The following is a 16,726-nucleotide window of genomic DNA, read 5'->3' as shown; positions in this document are numbered from 1 at the left end:
ATTTTTGCTCTCTAGCCCCTGCAAGTCAACATGTGTTCTTAGGCAAGACACTTAACCCCTCATTGGTTCCGCTGGCATGGTACGCTGTGTGTGCGAATGTAAGTCTCCCGATAAGCATGTGGCGACCATATGTGGCACCTTGTATGGCAGACTCTGCCTCTTGATAAAAGTGTGTGATTTGGTGAATGCTGACCTTCATATGTAAAAGGGCTTTAAGTGGATGCAAAGAATGATAATGTGCCTTATAAATGCAACCCAGTTACCATGTACCATCTCTGCATTGTGCAGAAAGAGTGAGAGCCTTTGCTGTTTGTTTTGGTGATACCGGCCCGATGGGGGTGGTTTGGTTCAGACAGTTCATGAAACTTAGTTCAATTCAAAATTGAAAGAGATAAAAACTTTTGTATGAGAATGTGGAAATACATTCATTCATTATAAGCCAATACTCAAATGCATGTGCTGCAAACATTTTATTGTAAATTTGTAGAAATAAAAAATACAACGTTGGCCTGACTTAACGTGACATTTGGTGATGACATATTCCACTTCCATAGTTTATCTGAATACACAAAAAAAGTAATGGCCATCTTATTCAGACAACAGCAGGCCACTACTGCTTTAAGGCCTAAAGAAACACAACCAGATGAAAAACACACATCCACATATAAAAGCAAAACTCAAGTTCAAGTGCAGAAAACACAAACAAATGAAGACAATGGTGTGGCAGCAATGATGCCATGTATCCCTCTTCATTCTTAAAAACCCTGATTGTGCAGCCATAGTTCTATAGTTTATAGCGAGTATTATTTTCCAGTTTTGGCGAACTAATGTTTTATTTGGGTTGAATTCAAGTAGTTAAGCCAATTCAAAGTCTCTCTGAGGCTGTGGAACAATGTAAAAACACTGCATTGGTGTATTTCACCTTTCGTATAGAGTGGTGCAGTAATGAGTCCTAAAACCCAGAAAAGACTTTATATTTTACCACGTTCGGTTCCCTCGTCCCTCCTCCATTGTCCTCTTTTTTTGTAACGAGCTTGTTGTTAGAAGCCTCAAATAAAGGTTTATGTTTAACACAAGCTTTTCACATATTGCTTTACGACATAAAATATGTCAGCAATTACCCCATTGTGAATGTCCGAAGCTTCTATGTGTCATAAAAACTGGGGTCGCTAAAAAGTCACAAAATGATCTACTAAACGCCATTATCCCGCACAAGTCCGACTTAGCGTAGCGGTGATGATGCGCATGAGATTGTGATGTAATTTGTTTGCAGCGTTACGCTAGTTTTTATTTCTGCACATATAATTCACACTTTAAAAATCATAAAAAGGGGATAATATTCAGAGTTTATCCTGCTAAGAAAATGTGCTAACTTATTGGCCCAAAAGCTTATTTTCTGCAATATACTGATATCCAATGGGGAAATCCCATTGCCTTTTTTTCAAGGGCCCCCTTATGATGCTAACGTTTGGGTTGGCCTACAAAAGCACATCATCACCCCATTCATTTGGAGTCATGTTTCTGTCAACATGATTTATATGTGTCTAATATTCTCCCACTTTCCAACACCAACCCCTACCTTTATCCAGGCTGACTTACATGCCATCAGATCATTTTTAAATGTCTTACTTTCAAATGTCACACACTTGTATACAACATATGTATTAAATTAAGAAGCAGCACGTGTATTAGGCCCTTGTCTACCAGTCTATCTACATGTCTGCAACAGTAGGTGGTGCTGCTTTCCTCCTAGATGACACTGGATGAGAGGTCAATGAGGATACATGTAGTGCTAGACATTATTTTGGTATTTAATATTACATTACTGTACAATACAAATTTTGCGAGTGTCCATGATTGTTAACCAAAAATGTGAACTGTATAATTGAATTTCTTTTGAATCTTTCCTTCAAATTCCTTACTTGCTCAAACTCAAATGTAGTTACATAACAGAGAGCACACTGTCACAGCCAAGCAGGAAGTGGGAAAGTTTGCATAAGTTGGCTTGTCCCAACGCACAAATGTGCTCAGACTTCCTGAGTGCAGCCAGTCTGGTGTGAGCAACAGAGGCTTTCACTATGTCTACTTTTCTGCTGGTCGTAGGTGCTGTGGTAGGAATCGCCTACCTTTACCGTCATATTGTGGTGAAGGGAATGCAGTGCACCAGTAAAGCAAGGCTGGTTGGGAAAACTGTGATTGTGACCGGTAAGTGACAGTTTTTGCTTTTATTTGGTGCTGTGTGTTATTTGGGTGTCAAAAGTCATGTTACTAGCTTTTGTAACTATTGATTGTCTGTGTGCACAGCTCTCAACAACAGTTATGCATTGAGAACAAAAGCCCATACAGCACATTATTAGCTTCCCAGTCCAGTTCAGTCGCAGTCAGATTGTGACTGCACAAATTCAAGACTTTAGGAATATTACACAAAGAATTTCAAAGTAGGGCAAAAAAGGAATTAGGGATCTGAGCAAGGTATTAGGTTAGGTTTAGAGCAAAGTCCATAAAATTTTGAAAAATCCAACAGCCCTCCTCTGATAAGAACATGCTTCCATCTCAATTTTGACACAAGTGACAGCCTATAAAAGCTTTTTTATAACATATATTTTAAAACAAGACTTGATTTAAAGATAACAATGTGTTGACAAATTGATTGATCATCACACGTAATTTGATGAATTTTTCATAGTTTGTCATATGGGGCTGAGTGAACCCCTTAAGGGTCTCCAGGTCAAAAGTGAAATTGGCCCCTATTGACATCCAGCTTCACTTTCACTCTGTGCTCTCTGTGTGTGAACCCTAACCCTACTTTTCAGTATCCTAATCCCACAAAGCAGGAGTTTTTAGACAATAAAATAAAATATGGGCTTGTGTTGGTGGGCTAAACTGTGTTTAGTAATTGCATTAAGTTAGCCTTTTGTTCTTTCTCAATAATGTGAGCCATGTTCATGCTCAGCTCTGACTGCATTTTTTACATTCTTTAGCATTTTCTTTTTTAATAGACCTTTGAATTAGTTCATCTGAATATAATTGAATTAATTTTCTCTGTTAAAAATATTTTAAAAATAATCATAATACATGACACACCCAGTGCTTTTTCACCTTCAACACACTCATACATTCTGAAGCATCCCTTCTTCACATAGCTGGGTATTTCAAGTTGTCCAACCAGTGTAAGAGGTGTAGGTTTAGACACCAGACACAGCAGTTTAGCAAGGCAGATGTCATGCACTGCTCACTACAGTGGGGTTGCATCATTGTCAATCCTCATCTGAACGTAAGCACTGTAATATTAATATAACCTAACGAAGATAACGTGCAAAATCAATTCCGAAGACCTGGAGGATGTTGCTTCTGATCATTTGGCAGCAGCTTTGTCGAGATGGGGTTTGCACGCTGGAGATGAAGTAGACAATCAAAAGAAGAAGAAGAAGACATACTTTATTAATCCCCTGTTGTTCATTCTAAAGTTTGAATGTTCAAACAGAATGCTTGAACCAGTCTGTTGTATAAACAGAACTGGATACAGCGTAGGAGGCTGGGCCCCATTCATACCTATTAAAGTTACTCAGTGGTGCATAACACCAAAATGGCCAGGCCATTACTTACTTGCATTTTCCTTAAGCCCCGCCTCCAAAAAGAAGAAGGAGAGGAAGAAAAGGAAAGGAAGATGAAATTAACAGAACTTTCATTATGAGAAGAAGCTCATCATCAAAATATCATGATTTAACATAGAGTATACAGTGGGGCAAAAAAGTATTTAGTCAGCCACCAATTGTGCAAGTTCTCCCATTTAAAAAGATGAGAGAGGCCTGTAATTTTTATCATAGGTATACCTCAAAAACAAATCCAGAAAATCACATTGTAGGATTTTTAAAGAATTAATTGGTAAATTATTGTGGAAAATAAGTATTTGGTCAATAACAAAAGTTCATCTCACTACTTTGTTATATACCCTTTGTTGGCAATGACAGAGGTCAAACGTTTTCTGTAAGTCTTCACAAGGTTTTCACACACTGTTGCTGGTATTTTGGCCCATTCCTCCATGCAGATCTCCTCTAAAGCAGTGATGTTTTGGGGCTGTCACTGGGCAACACAGACTTTCAACTCCCTCCAAAGATTTTCTATGGGGTTGAGATCTGGAGACTGGCTAGGCCACTCCAGGACCTTGAAATGCTTCTTATGAAGCCACTCCTTCGTTGCCCTGGCGGTGTGTTTGGGATCATTGTCATGCTGAAAGACCCAGCCACGCTTCATCTTCAGTGCCCTTGCTGATGGAAGGAGGTTTTCACTCAAAATCTCACGATACATGGCCCCACTCATTCTTTCCTCTCCACGGATCAGTCGTCCTGGTCCCTTTGCAGAAAAACAGCCCCAAAGCCTGATGTTTCCACCCCCATGCTTCACAGTAGGTATGGTGTTCTTTGGATGCAACTCTGCATTCTTTCTCCTCCAAATACGACGAGTTGAGTTTTTACCAAAAAGTTCTATTTTGGTTTCATCTGACCATATGACATTCTCCCAATCCTCTTCTGGATCATCCAAATGCCCTCTAGCAAACTTCAGACGGGCCTGGACATGTACTGGCTTAAGCAGGGGGACACGTCTGGAACTGCAGGATTTAAGTCCCTGGCGGCGTAGTGTGTTACTGATGGTAGCCTCTGTTACTTTGGTCCCAGCTCTCTGCAGGTCATTCACTAGGTCCCACCGTGTGGTTCTGGGATTTTTGCTCATCGTTCTTGTGATCATTTTGACCCCACGGGGTGAGATCTTGCGTGGAGCCCCAGATCGAGGGAGATTAGCAGTGGTCTTGTATGTCTTCCATTTTCTAATAATTGCTCCCACAGTTGATTTCTTCACACCAAGCTGCTTACCTATTGCAGATTCAGTTTTCCCAGCCTGGTGCAGGTCTACAATTTTGTCTCTGGTCTCCTTTGACAGCTCTTTGGTCTTGGCCATAGTGGAGTTTGGAGTATGGCTGTTTGAGGTTGTGGACAGGTGTCTTTTATACTGATAACGAGTTCAAAAAGGTGCCATTAATACAGGTAACGAGTGGAGGACAGAGGAGCCTCTTAAAGAAGAAGTTACAGGTCTGTGAGAGCCAGAAATCTTGCTTGTTTGTAGGTGACCAAATACTTATTTTACAGAGGAATTTACCAATTAATTCTTTAAAAATCCTACAATGTGATTTCCTGGATTTTTTTTCTCATTCTGTCTCTCATAGTTGAAGTGTACCTATGATAAAAATTACAGGCCTCTCTCATCTTTTTAAATGGGAGAACTTGCACAATTGGTGGCTGACTAAATACTTTTTTGCCCCACTGTATGTGATATACCGTTCATGTTGGAATTAGATCAATAAAACGTATATGACTCGTTTCTCTCACTTTTTTTTAATCTCCAGGCAGCAACACAGGCATTGGGAAGTCTACCGCCATAGATTTGGCAAAAAGAGGAGCCAGAGTGATCCTGGCTTGTCGCAGTATGCAGAGAGGACAGGCTGCTCTTGAGGAGGTCAAGAGGGTTAGTAGAACTGAATCACGCTCCGTTTCTTTTTCGAAGAGAAGTTTCTTATACTTAAATGTCTTGTTGACGGGTGTGTAGAAGCTTATTGTTGCTTTTAATCATGATTTTAAAAGTTTTTTTAGAAGACATGTTGTAGGAGCCAATCAACACTGTGGGTATAAAGGTAGGAACCTATGTTTGTGGATAGAGGTTCCGCCGGTAGGCTAAATAGTTTTTGACCAACACACACACACACACACACACACACACACACACACACACACAGGATTACAAACAGCTAAAGGTATTGTGTGAACCGTAATATTATGTATGGTGAATGAGAAAATAAAGCAAGTTAAATGGACACCAGTAAAAGGAAATAAATGAACTGTATTTAACTGGAAACTTTGCATCAGACTTTTATTCACCTGGCAAACTTTGTGTGCATCAATTATGCCAAGATAGCGGATCCTATAGAGGTTTAAGGTTAGCTTAGCCTCTACACATATATTTGGTACAATACATCTACATTTGTACACTGTTCCATCATTCATGAAAGACTGTGAATGCTACAGCCTACTACACAGAGGAGAAGTGTCTTCCACACTTTCACATCTTCATTTTATATTGAACTTCTCACTCACTGGGAATACTGTAATATCTACCACAGGAGAGTGGCAGTAACCAGGTGGTGTTCATGCCGTTGGATCTGGGGAGTCTGAAGTCTGTGCGCAGCTTTGCTGAAAACTTTCTCAAGTCTGAACCCAGACTGGACATCCTCATCAATAATGCAGGTTAGATTGATCATAAACCTGAACAACATCAGGGAACATTTTCATTTACAACAATTGAAAAGATTAATTCAGAAATATCATGTATAATCAATGTTTTTGTTACAGGTATTTTCCTACAGGGTCGAACAGAGGACGGACTGGGGATGATGTTTGGCGTAAACCACATTGGTCACTTCTTGTTAACCAACCTTTTGCTGGACCGGCTGAAGGAGTGTGGACCCAGCAGGGTGGTCAACGTGTCATCTGTGGGACACAACTTTGGAAAAATTAATTTTGACTGCCTGAACACCCAAAAAGCTCTGGGAACTGGGACCTCAGTCATGGAGGTTTTCCAGTACTACTGCGACAGCAAGCTGTGCAACGTCCTCTTCACCCACGAGTTGGCCAAGAGACTAAAGGGAACCAAGGTCACCTGCTACAGCCTCCACCCAGGTCAGTAGTCAGAGCATTCATCGCATACAAAGAAAAGGGGATTATAGTACACTGGATCCATAAAAGGAGGAACAATGAGGTGGTTTATGGTAGGGTTCTAGGGATAGCAATCTAGGCCAGTCTGCCCAACAGTTTGGGTCAGTCTGGAACATCTAATCTAATATTGATATTGCCATAAAATGTAGACCAGACATTCATGGTCCCCGGAGGATACATCCTGACAAAATTATTTCGGTGATCCTGTTTTTGAAGTGCAGGATACTGGAATTTTTTGAAAATAAAACATTTGGTTAAATAATTATGTTATTGTGACGTAGTTTGTGTGTACACTAACAGGACCAGGATGTAAAATTACCCGATGTTCGATAGGAAAATGAAAAAAATCAGAAAACCACAGTTCTCCATAGGCCTATATATGTATATATTTTTTGTCAAATTATTATATAGGAAATTTTGTGTAATCTATTATAGTTAGGTATATACAATATTTATATGGCAAAGCAACTGATAATAAGTGTAATATACCATGAAGATACAAGCTCAACTCAATACAACACGGCAATTGTTAAAATAATTGGCTAATAGTCTACATCATTTTTTTGTTTTCTGCAGGAGCTATCAACTCTGAGCTGGCAAGGAACACTAGCTCTGTAATGCTAATGCTCATGAAGCCAATGACTATGTTCTTCTGGAAAAACACCGTTCAGGGATCCCAGACCACCCTGCACTGTGCCCTCCAAGATGGGATTGAACCGCTCAACGGACGTTACTTCTCCAACTGCACCGTGAGAAACCTGTACGCTAAAGCAAAGGATGACGCTGCAGCAAAGAAGCTGTGGGAGCTCAGTGAGAGACTGTGTGGACTCGCATAAAAACCTAATGCCTGAGGTTGGGTTGGCAATGTTTCTCTTAAACATAAATAAAGGAATGGTGACACATACAGGGAAAAGGTTAGCTTGCAGGCGAGATTAGTCAAGTAGGCTAATATGAACTAAAGGTTGATCAAGCCCTTTCATGCCATAGGCTCGAAGATAAAGAGAACCAGTCCGACTAGTTGCCAGGACTTTTTACAGCACTGTGTTTTCATGTTTGCGATTTTTTTGGCATATTGTAATCATATGATGTGTACTCACAGATAAGGTAATTTAGGGTTTTGCAACTGCTTGTTAAAATGCAATAAATCCCTTTTCCCCCTTTAAATGTATTAAAGTGATTGATGCCCGATGTAAATAAAAATGGGACTGGATGAGATCGTGTTAGCAGAGCAGCCCGTTACAGCGGCTACTCGTTGTGAAACTCAACTGTGGGGTGCACCGAACGTGGAGGACAAAGAAAAAGAAGAGACTCTCTGCTGCTTCTCATGGCACTCACTCTGCAACTCAGCGCAGCTGCGTGCAGGAAGGCCCTTTATTAACCACGCCCACCACACAGGTCGCTTGTCAGTGTGAATCACAAAGAAAACCACAAATTAAGTACGCCCATCATTTATGGAAACAAAATAAACAATAATTGAGAGCACCATTCAACAGATCGTTTACTTACAAGCGTTTTATTCTTGTAAGCAATGGTTTCCTACCTGAAAACATTACTAGCTCATACCATATACTGGTTTTATGACATGAAAGATTGATGAGATAAGGTGTGTGTGATATATAAATCATAATTTATCAATGTAAGACAAATAATGTGATTGCAGACAGGCCTATAGTAAATGAACCCCATCCACACATCCCTGAAGCACATTTTAATAATCTACCTTATTTATTACTTCTGATCATTGATTTTTCCTTACAGCAGTGATTTGTATTATAAACTATTGCTTCAGGAGTTTTAATAAATCATCAGATTTCCAACAAAGGTGTGGACTTTGCTCCTGTGCGTGCCCAAATCTCTGTATTTTGTTTTTGTTTATTCTATCTGGCTTGACATTTACATGTGTGTCAAAACCAAAAACATAAGGAAGATAAGAGAAATATAGGAATAGCCTGGATGTTTATGAATACAAGAAGGAAGAAAGAAATCTCTCCAAAAGCTGAGTCATAAAGCTTTGATTTTTATACATCCAGCATTGTCTTTAGGGTTAGGGTAATCTTTAAGTTCAAAGTGTTGTCTTCATAAATGATGACACATTTGACCTCACATGTGCTTACTATATGAGTTCAGGCCTGTGAGTGTGTTATGAAATACAACATCATTAATGACACAAATCTGTCTGACATTTTGAGCCTTTCCCCAGAGGATGGTTTTGAGGTACATCACACACTGGAGTCTTGTCTTTTATACTTGAACCTAGTGCTACTTTACTGTCTTTTGCAGGGAATGCTGCTCTCGAGTGCCTTCTGATAGGATTAAGTGAGTCTGTAAAACCACAGGATACGACTGATCCTGATTCAACAACACCAGGCATTGACAAGAAGACCTGTGACTTAATTCCATGGCAGCACATGATGATGATGATGATGATGTGACCTCAATTATAAAGTATTGTCCTGGGGCAAAGTTAACAGCAGTATGAAATTATCTTTAAGTGACTATACCAACTGCATCGCAAGAGAGGCTGCTTAAAAAACCTTCCAACGAATGCCTGATTTTGGGCTGGCCTCGTTTGTCTTAAACATTAATAATGTAAAGGTGAGACAAGCAGGGAAAAGGTTATCTGGCAGGTGAGATAAGTCAAGCAATGTAAGGTAAAGGTTTATTAAGCCCCTCCCTGCCATGGGCTTGACAATAAAGAGAACCAGTCTGACTAGATGGACTATCTTGGAGTTGCCATCGGAGTATTTATGTTGGTGATAAATAATGAGTTTATATCTAAATAATTAGAATAAATGATGCCTAATAAAAACAAACATGTTACTATAAATGCATGAGATGCTTTTTCCCTCAATGCTTCTCCACAGCTAAGCCAGGTTTAAAGAGGGACATCAACAGTTTCTCCACAAGTTAAGGGTTATCAGGGGTCTGAGCAAATTGGACCCTCTCCAGCGCCCAAACCTTACAGAGGTCGTAAAACAATGATTCAAAAACATGACATCTACAAAAGGGCACACTATTTGTGTGTTTTAATTTTGTGGAAAGCTTAGTTGAAAGCATGTGTTATTAAGGTTAAGGTTATGATAATGTAATCCAAATAACAAACGGCCACACAAATTCTTCCGGCATGACTGGTTAAGGTCTCACCCCTCCTTTAACTGCCACTACACTCCTCTTTTTATAACAGAAAAGACTGGTGTGCTGTGTCACTATGACTTTGCAATTTCCATCAATGTAGTGTAGTTTTTGTAATGTCGATTTATCTACATATATGTTTGCATAATACGTTGAATACAGATTATGGCCATATGATCATCTCCACCAAAGAGGCAATGTTTCAGTTTGTTTGTTGATGACTCAGCAGAATTACAGAAAAACGCACAATTCATGCAACTTTGTTGTTTTACCTATTGAAGCAGCCTAAGCAAGGTTTGCCTGTTACGGGGGGCCCTTGTAGTTCTAAATTGAATCAAAAAACAGATGGGTATCTTTTTATGTTGTTTCTGTACGATTATCTGGGATCTTTCACAACTTCTGGAATTCTGGAATCTTGTTTTGTTTTGTCCTCTTAATAACTTGGCCCTGCTGTACATGATGAATTATGCTTCACCACATCTAATCGAATGTGCTTGTGCAGTGGAAAACTTTAATAAAAAGAATAACATCAACTACATACTGATTGGTTACTCGAAAAAGCAGAATGACAACCCATAGTCAGCAAAGTGGTAACATGTATATGTACCGCTCTTTATCACATTTTTGTCAGTTCAATCCTGACCCTATAATGAGTTTGAATATGTGCCATGGAATGTATGAACAACTTTTAGGTGTGTAGGCTATTGTAGACTATGTCAGGCTGATTCCAACCCGTTACAATGGCACACCACTTCAATGCAGTAGCGTCACAGTTAGGGCAATAATTGTCCAAGTAGGCCGAAAAAAAGCAGTACAGTATCCTGTTTTAATTGGACTTTTGTTCATTTCTGTGAATACAATTGGATTAAAATGTTATTTAAAGTTTGAAACATAAAAATCAGGTGTAAACTAAGAAAAGTTTAAACTTCGAACATAGGATATGATATGGTCAAGGTGAAGAACTAGCGGCTAAGCTTTGTGTTCCATAACAAAAAGTAGGTTAAAAGCTAGTAGAGCAAGGAGAAGAACATATTGAATTGTAAGTATGTAACATTTTAAAAGACACACACAATACAGAAAGTGTTTTACATTTAAAGTTCCTTAGATTGTAGGAAAACTGATATTAGACACTATTTGGAGGAGAATGTCAAGTTTAGTAGGTATTGTAAAAGGTTTATAATCAACCTGAGTTTAAGAATGTAAATGTTACTTTGAATGCACATGGCGACATCTGCTGGTTCAGAAAACGCTAAATCAAGAAAACAAACCGGATACTGTTGTAGTAGAACTGGGTTGTCCTTCAAGGTAAAATGTTTTTGTTATTTGTGAAACTAAAATCAAACTTTAAATCATAAATAAAGTTAATTTATTATTATTTTTGTCAAAAGTGCTGGCTATCTTCATTACTATTTTTAAAATGAAGCGGCATCTTGCGCTTAGCGAATGAATGTTGTTTTGTTTGGCCATATGAACTTTATTTTGAAAGTCCAGCACAGAGCGTTGTTGCCATAGACCGTGTTTTTGCTAGCAGACCCTCCTGCGGTGCAGTGATGTCGGTGCTGCTCTGTCTCACAGTAGGAGCAATCTGCATTTACCTTATAGTGTATTACAGTGTGTTCAAAGGAGCGAGGTACTGCAGCTCAGTGAAGTTGAGGGGGAAGACGGCCATTGTTACAGGTAAAGAGCCTCACCCTTCAGCTACCGCTAACATGTAGTTCTGTTACTCTCAGTTTATGTAAACAGTAGGAGTGTCTGCAACACTTAACTGTACTGAAACAGCCACTGAGGGTATAGGTGAACATTGTGGCTACAAATACATATAAACCAACTTTTCAATCACTATTTTCCTAGTTTCCAATAACATCTTTCGACCCAAGCATATAAACAGTCTTCACATAATTCGTTTCAGCCATTTCACGTTTAAAAATAAGAGAACATTTATGAGAAATTGAGGAGATATTCGTAATGGAACACCCCTTAGGCTATCTGAGGCTTAAGAATAGGGTTCCAAACGCTATACAGAAACTAACACTTCTATAACTGGAGAGAGTTAATGTTTTATAGAGAAACAACTAAAGCTAACAAAAACCTCACACTGACCAAACACCCTTAAAATGTAACTAATCTAACCTTATCCATTAAATGATCCCAAAACATCAATTTAATCAGTCTAAACATTGGATAAAAAATAAATAAAAATAGATATAATAAACACATGTATTGTAATTTTAGTTGAGTACAGCATTAATACGCCTGGCATGTTCTCGATAAGAACATTCAATTGTTAACTCTTAATTAAGCTTAAATAACTGACTTTGTTTAAAAAAATATTAAATATCAATACCAAATATATAAATATTATGGGTCTGATCTTGTTCTAAAAACTGTACTTGTGGGTAGCATTAAACGCAGTTAGGTGTCATTGAGTTCAGCTCCTTGTTGTCAGTGTTTTCTTTCTTGTGGTCTTCCTGCACAGGAAGCAACACTGGCATCGGGAAGTCCACGGCTCTGGACCTGGCAAAGAGAGGAGCCAGGGTGATACTCGCCTGCCGCAACAAGGACAAAGCTGAGGCTGCGGCTTTCGACATCCGTACAGTAAGTCCTTCTGCAGCTATAGGCTAAAGCAGACACAGGACGCTGCACCCAAATCTGTACAAAGCACTGATCATTCCAGCTGTTGTCATATCAACTCTTGTGTCTTCTTTAAGACTGGATAAGATGTAGGTAGGAAGGTAATACACTAGGTAATACACTGGCTGCTAAGTGTTTCATAGTTTTTGTAGAAAAATAATCACCAGACCTTTGTAAACTCACAGTTAGACTTACTCATAGCCCTTGCACATTTGTCATAATGTGGAAGTAAGATAAACTCTGACCACAATCACTGTAAAATGACAAAGCATTCAGAAAGTCCAGACTGCAGGAAACAGTCTTTTTCAGCAATTCAGATGGATATGTGTAATAATGTCTTCAGGAGAGTGGGAACAACCAGGTGGTGTTCATGCAGTTGGATCTGGGGAGTCTTGAGTCTGTTCGCAGCTTTGTTAAAACCTTCCTGGAGACGGAGCCCCGACTGGACCTCCTTATCAACAACGCAGGTGAGGGTTAAAATTGGAATTCCCTACTAAAGTGTAGAAATGTCGATTCTCTTACAATAACAACAATGGCGGACGATGTTGGAGCTGTGCTAATCTTTCTTTTAAACTTACAGAATTGCAAGCATGATCCTCTGGCTGATCATATGTCACTATGATTCAGAATTAGCGTACCATTTTCTAGCGCCAACTAGGTTATTTAGTAAAGAACAGTAACATTTCCCCAAATATTCATATAAAATGAAAAAAACAAAACAAAACAAAAATCCAGTTAAACAAGGTGTTTTCTTCCCCACCAGTGTTGTAATAAAATACTTCATTGGTTTGGACTCACTAGATCACATGACATGAAAGATGTTGAATAATGACAAGTACATTAAAGAAAAAACTGCAGAAATGTACTCAAATCCCCCAAAAATGTGTGTTAAAAGGATCTCTGATGGCTGATGGTATTGAAAACAGTAATTCACTGTCTGACTATCACAGTTATGTCCCCTGATGCATATTTCCCCAATTTTTTTTTTCTGACGAATTAATAACAACAACATTAAAAGACAACAAACGGACTGGTTCCATATTTTTAGCGTGTGTAATGGAAGAATGCGTATTTTTGCGTATTATGTTTTATATAACTTCACAATACGTATAATTAACTGGACACACGTATAGCATATTGATTATTTACCATAAATGCTTTGAATGAGTAGGTACGTGTTGCTAACACGATGAGAGCCAATGGGTTGTAACTCAAAATATTGTCAAATAGATATATGATGTCACACCCTGGTTCATGTTGCGCGAAAACAGAAAAAACTGGTTTGCAATTGTGCACCGGCTTCCAGCGTTCCTTGGAACCACCTTGTTGAAAAAGGGATATAAGTAAAAGTAGCACTCTGTTTCAGGTGTGGTGGGCCACGGACGTACGGAGGATGGTTTCGACTTGGGGTTTGGGGTAAACCACCTGGGTCACTTCCTGCTCACCGACCTTCTCCTGGAGCGCCTCCAGAAGTGCGGTCCCAGTCGTGTGGTCACCGTTTCATCAATTTTGCACTATTTAGGCAAAGCTGACTTCCCCCTGATGACTTCTAAGAAGGATTTGGTGTCTGGTCAGTCTATCTGGCGCAACCTTCAAGCCTACTGCGACAGCAAGCTTTGTAACGTGCTCTTCACCAGGGAGCTGGCCAACAGGCTGGACGGCACCAGCGTCACCTGCTTCTGCCTCCACCCAGGTCAGTGCCTTCTGTACATTTCCTTTAGGAATGTCGGGCTGGCTAACACATCCTCTGGTAGACACTTTCATTAGGAAAGCATCATAATTTTCACTTGTATTTTTCAGTCCCTGGCCTAAAACCATAAGGTTTAACGTCACAATTATAGACAAACACAATGAGCTGAAAGTAATAACACACACACATTTATAGTCTTTTATGTCTTTATTGAACCCAATAATATTAGCAGCGCTTGTGGAAAGTGAACCCTTGGATTTACTAACTGGTCAAACCGCCTTCTGCAGTAATAACCTCAAACAAACACTTTCAATAGCTAGGATCATACCTGCACAATGTTTAGGAAGAATTTTGGACCATTCTTCCTCACAGAACTGCTTCAGCTCAGCAAAATCCTCAGGATTTCTGGTGCGAACGGCTGTCTTAAGGTTTTTCCACAGCTTCTCAATGGGGATAAGGTCTGGGCTGGGACTGAACCACTCTAAAAGGCAGATATTATTTGTAGTACGTCATTCTGTATTACATTTAGTTTGATGTAAAGGTACCTTCTGCATCACTAAACTACTGCTGAGCTTCAGCTGGCTGACATCCACTCTGACATGATGCTGTAGGATACTCAGTAAGGAAATCACATTTATATCTGTGAAATGATTGGACAGAATACTAAGTATATAGGCAGAGGGCTTTAACAAAAAATCTGTGGCTGTCTTGAGACTATAGCAGTTGTATTTATGACCTGCTCTATGGTGGCTTTGCATTATATAACAACACTATCCTAGTGCTGGTAATCATTCAGCACATCCTGCGAAGCTCATGCGTTCATCATCATTTTCTTCTTCTAGGATATATCAACACAGAGCTGTCTCGAAGCTTTAGCCTGTGGCAGCAGCTCCTCCTAGTGCCCTTTGCCAAGCTCTTCCTCCAGGATCCTGAAGGGGGGTCCCAGACCACCCTGCACTGTGCCCTTCAAGAGGGCATTGAGCCTTTTAGCGGACGCTACTTCTCTAACTGTGCACTGCAACAAGTGGGAGCCAAGGGGCGGGATGATGCCCTGGCCAAGAAGCTGTGGGAAGTGAGTGAGAGGTTAACCAGTTTATAACGACGGACCAAATCCTGAGCCAGCGTGTTTGCTCGGTGCCTTATCAGCCACTCTAAGGGCTGCTTTATTACTGTCTGGTCTTTTTACATAAAAATACATTAAAAAATAAGTATTACTACTTTTAACCAAGTATAGAAACTATTACTTCTTCTATCACTGTGAATAATGATCTTAATTGCTTTGTTCTATTCAAATTCAAAATATATTCCACCTTCAAAAAACGTACAACTCATGGTTTGATATTTTTTAATTTCCTGCCTTCCAAATGTTCCGCTTTTTCTCTTCTGTACCAATGTAAACCAGTCCACACATGGTGTAGAAGTGGAAATCAAAGACAAATAACAAAAGCTTTAACTCAAAAATAAATTGCCCACTGGCACCACGCCAGGGAAATGATCCAAGTCTAGGCAAGAACGTTGTTTCGTACATTTATTTCCATGTTTCCATATTTACCAGGTGCCCAAATCACCCAGTGCCCAAAACTGCCTTCAAAATAAAAGGTTTTACCATAACTTCAATCTAACTAAATAATTGCAATAATTAATGGTACATTTAATATGAACAGGAACAGCACAACAAAAATGTTAAGAGTATTACAAGATACAAATAATAAATTACTTAATAAATACTTGCAACACATGAGTTATTATTTAAAGGCCCATAAATCAGGATTATGGTTAGTGTTAGGGTTATGTTACTGACCCACAGACTATACAGCAGGGGTGTCCAAACCTTTTTCACAGAGGGCCACATACAGAAAAATATATGAAGGGCTGGGTGACTCACTAGAGGTGAGGTATATTCCCTCATAAGTTAAGTTATAAGTTAGCAAAAAAATCAATCAAATGTAGATAAATTATGCTTGATACTTGAAAATGCTTTAAGAAGCTCTCCATATTTACGTTGTTGGCAGCCCATTCCTTAAAATAGAAGCCTCAGATTGCTTATAATAAGAGGAAATATGAAGGATATATTTCAGGCTTGTTATGCAAATTAGTTATTGGGCTTTTTCTTATTAACTAAGATTTGTTTGAAAATGTTCTCAACTTTAATTGACTGAATTTATTTAAAAAGTGGGCTTATTCACACATGAACACTGTGTAAAATATGTTTAGATATATATTTAAGAAGTAGAACATAAGACAAGCACAAGTTTCATTTGTGGGCCATATCCCATTATACTTTTTGAATTTGATGAGGGCCGCATTTGGCCCCCGTGCTGTAGTTTGGACACCCCTGGTATACAGTAATATTACCTCATAGAATAAATGAAGCTGCTACAAATCTTCTAAAACCTGGATGCCGTCAGTGTCCCTTGTGTCCACAGGGGGGCAGTAGCGTCACACAGCTCCAGCAAAAGAAAGCGTCTCTTTGTGCTGAGCTTGGCCGTTGTTGCTTGGAGCAAGGTTG

At 39.3% G+C, this 16,726-nt stretch overlaps 2 protein-coding genes across 2 annotated transcripts; both read left to right on the top strand.

Annotated features, from left to right (window-relative positions):
- Positions 1 to 1,979: 1,979 nt before the first annotated feature.
- Positions 1,980 to 8,256, top strand: LOC134879806 (dehydrogenase/reductase SDR family member 13-like). The gene is made up of 5 exons (XM_063906322.1): positions 1,980 to 2,205; positions 5,402 to 5,520; positions 6,173 to 6,296; positions 6,402 to 6,728; positions 7,341 to 8,256. Exons 1-5 carry the CDS (start codon positions 2,079 to 2,081, stop codon positions 7,598 to 7,600), a joined length of 957 nt encoding a protein of 318 aa, XP_063762392.1. The 5' UTR covers positions 1,980 to 2,078; the 3' UTR covers positions 7,601 to 8,256.
- Positions 8,257 to 11,409: 3,153 nt separating this feature from the next.
- Positions 11,410 to 15,717, top strand: LOC134879901 (dehydrogenase/reductase SDR family member 13-like). Its single transcript, XM_063906462.1, has 5 exons — positions 11,410 to 11,573; positions 12,373 to 12,491; positions 12,871 to 12,994; positions 13,894 to 14,220; positions 15,060 to 15,717. Exons 1-5 carry the CDS (start codon positions 11,447 to 11,449, stop codon positions 15,314 to 15,316), a joined length of 954 nt encoding a protein of 317 aa, XP_063762532.1. The 5' UTR covers positions 11,410 to 11,446; the 3' UTR covers positions 15,317 to 15,717.
- Positions 15,718 to 16,726: the final 1,009 nt, after the last annotated feature.

Source organism: Eleginops maclovinus, chromosome 18 (assembly GCF_036324505.1).
Source record: "Eleginops maclovinus isolate JMC-PN-2008 ecotype Puerto Natales chromosome 18, JC_Emac_rtc_rv5, whole genome shotgun sequence".
NCBI lineage: Eukaryota > Metazoa > Chordata > Actinopteri > Perciformes > Eleginopidae > Eleginops > Eleginops maclovinus.
Note: the sequence above shows the minus strand (reverse complement) of the source record. Positions and strands in the feature narration are given on the sequence as shown.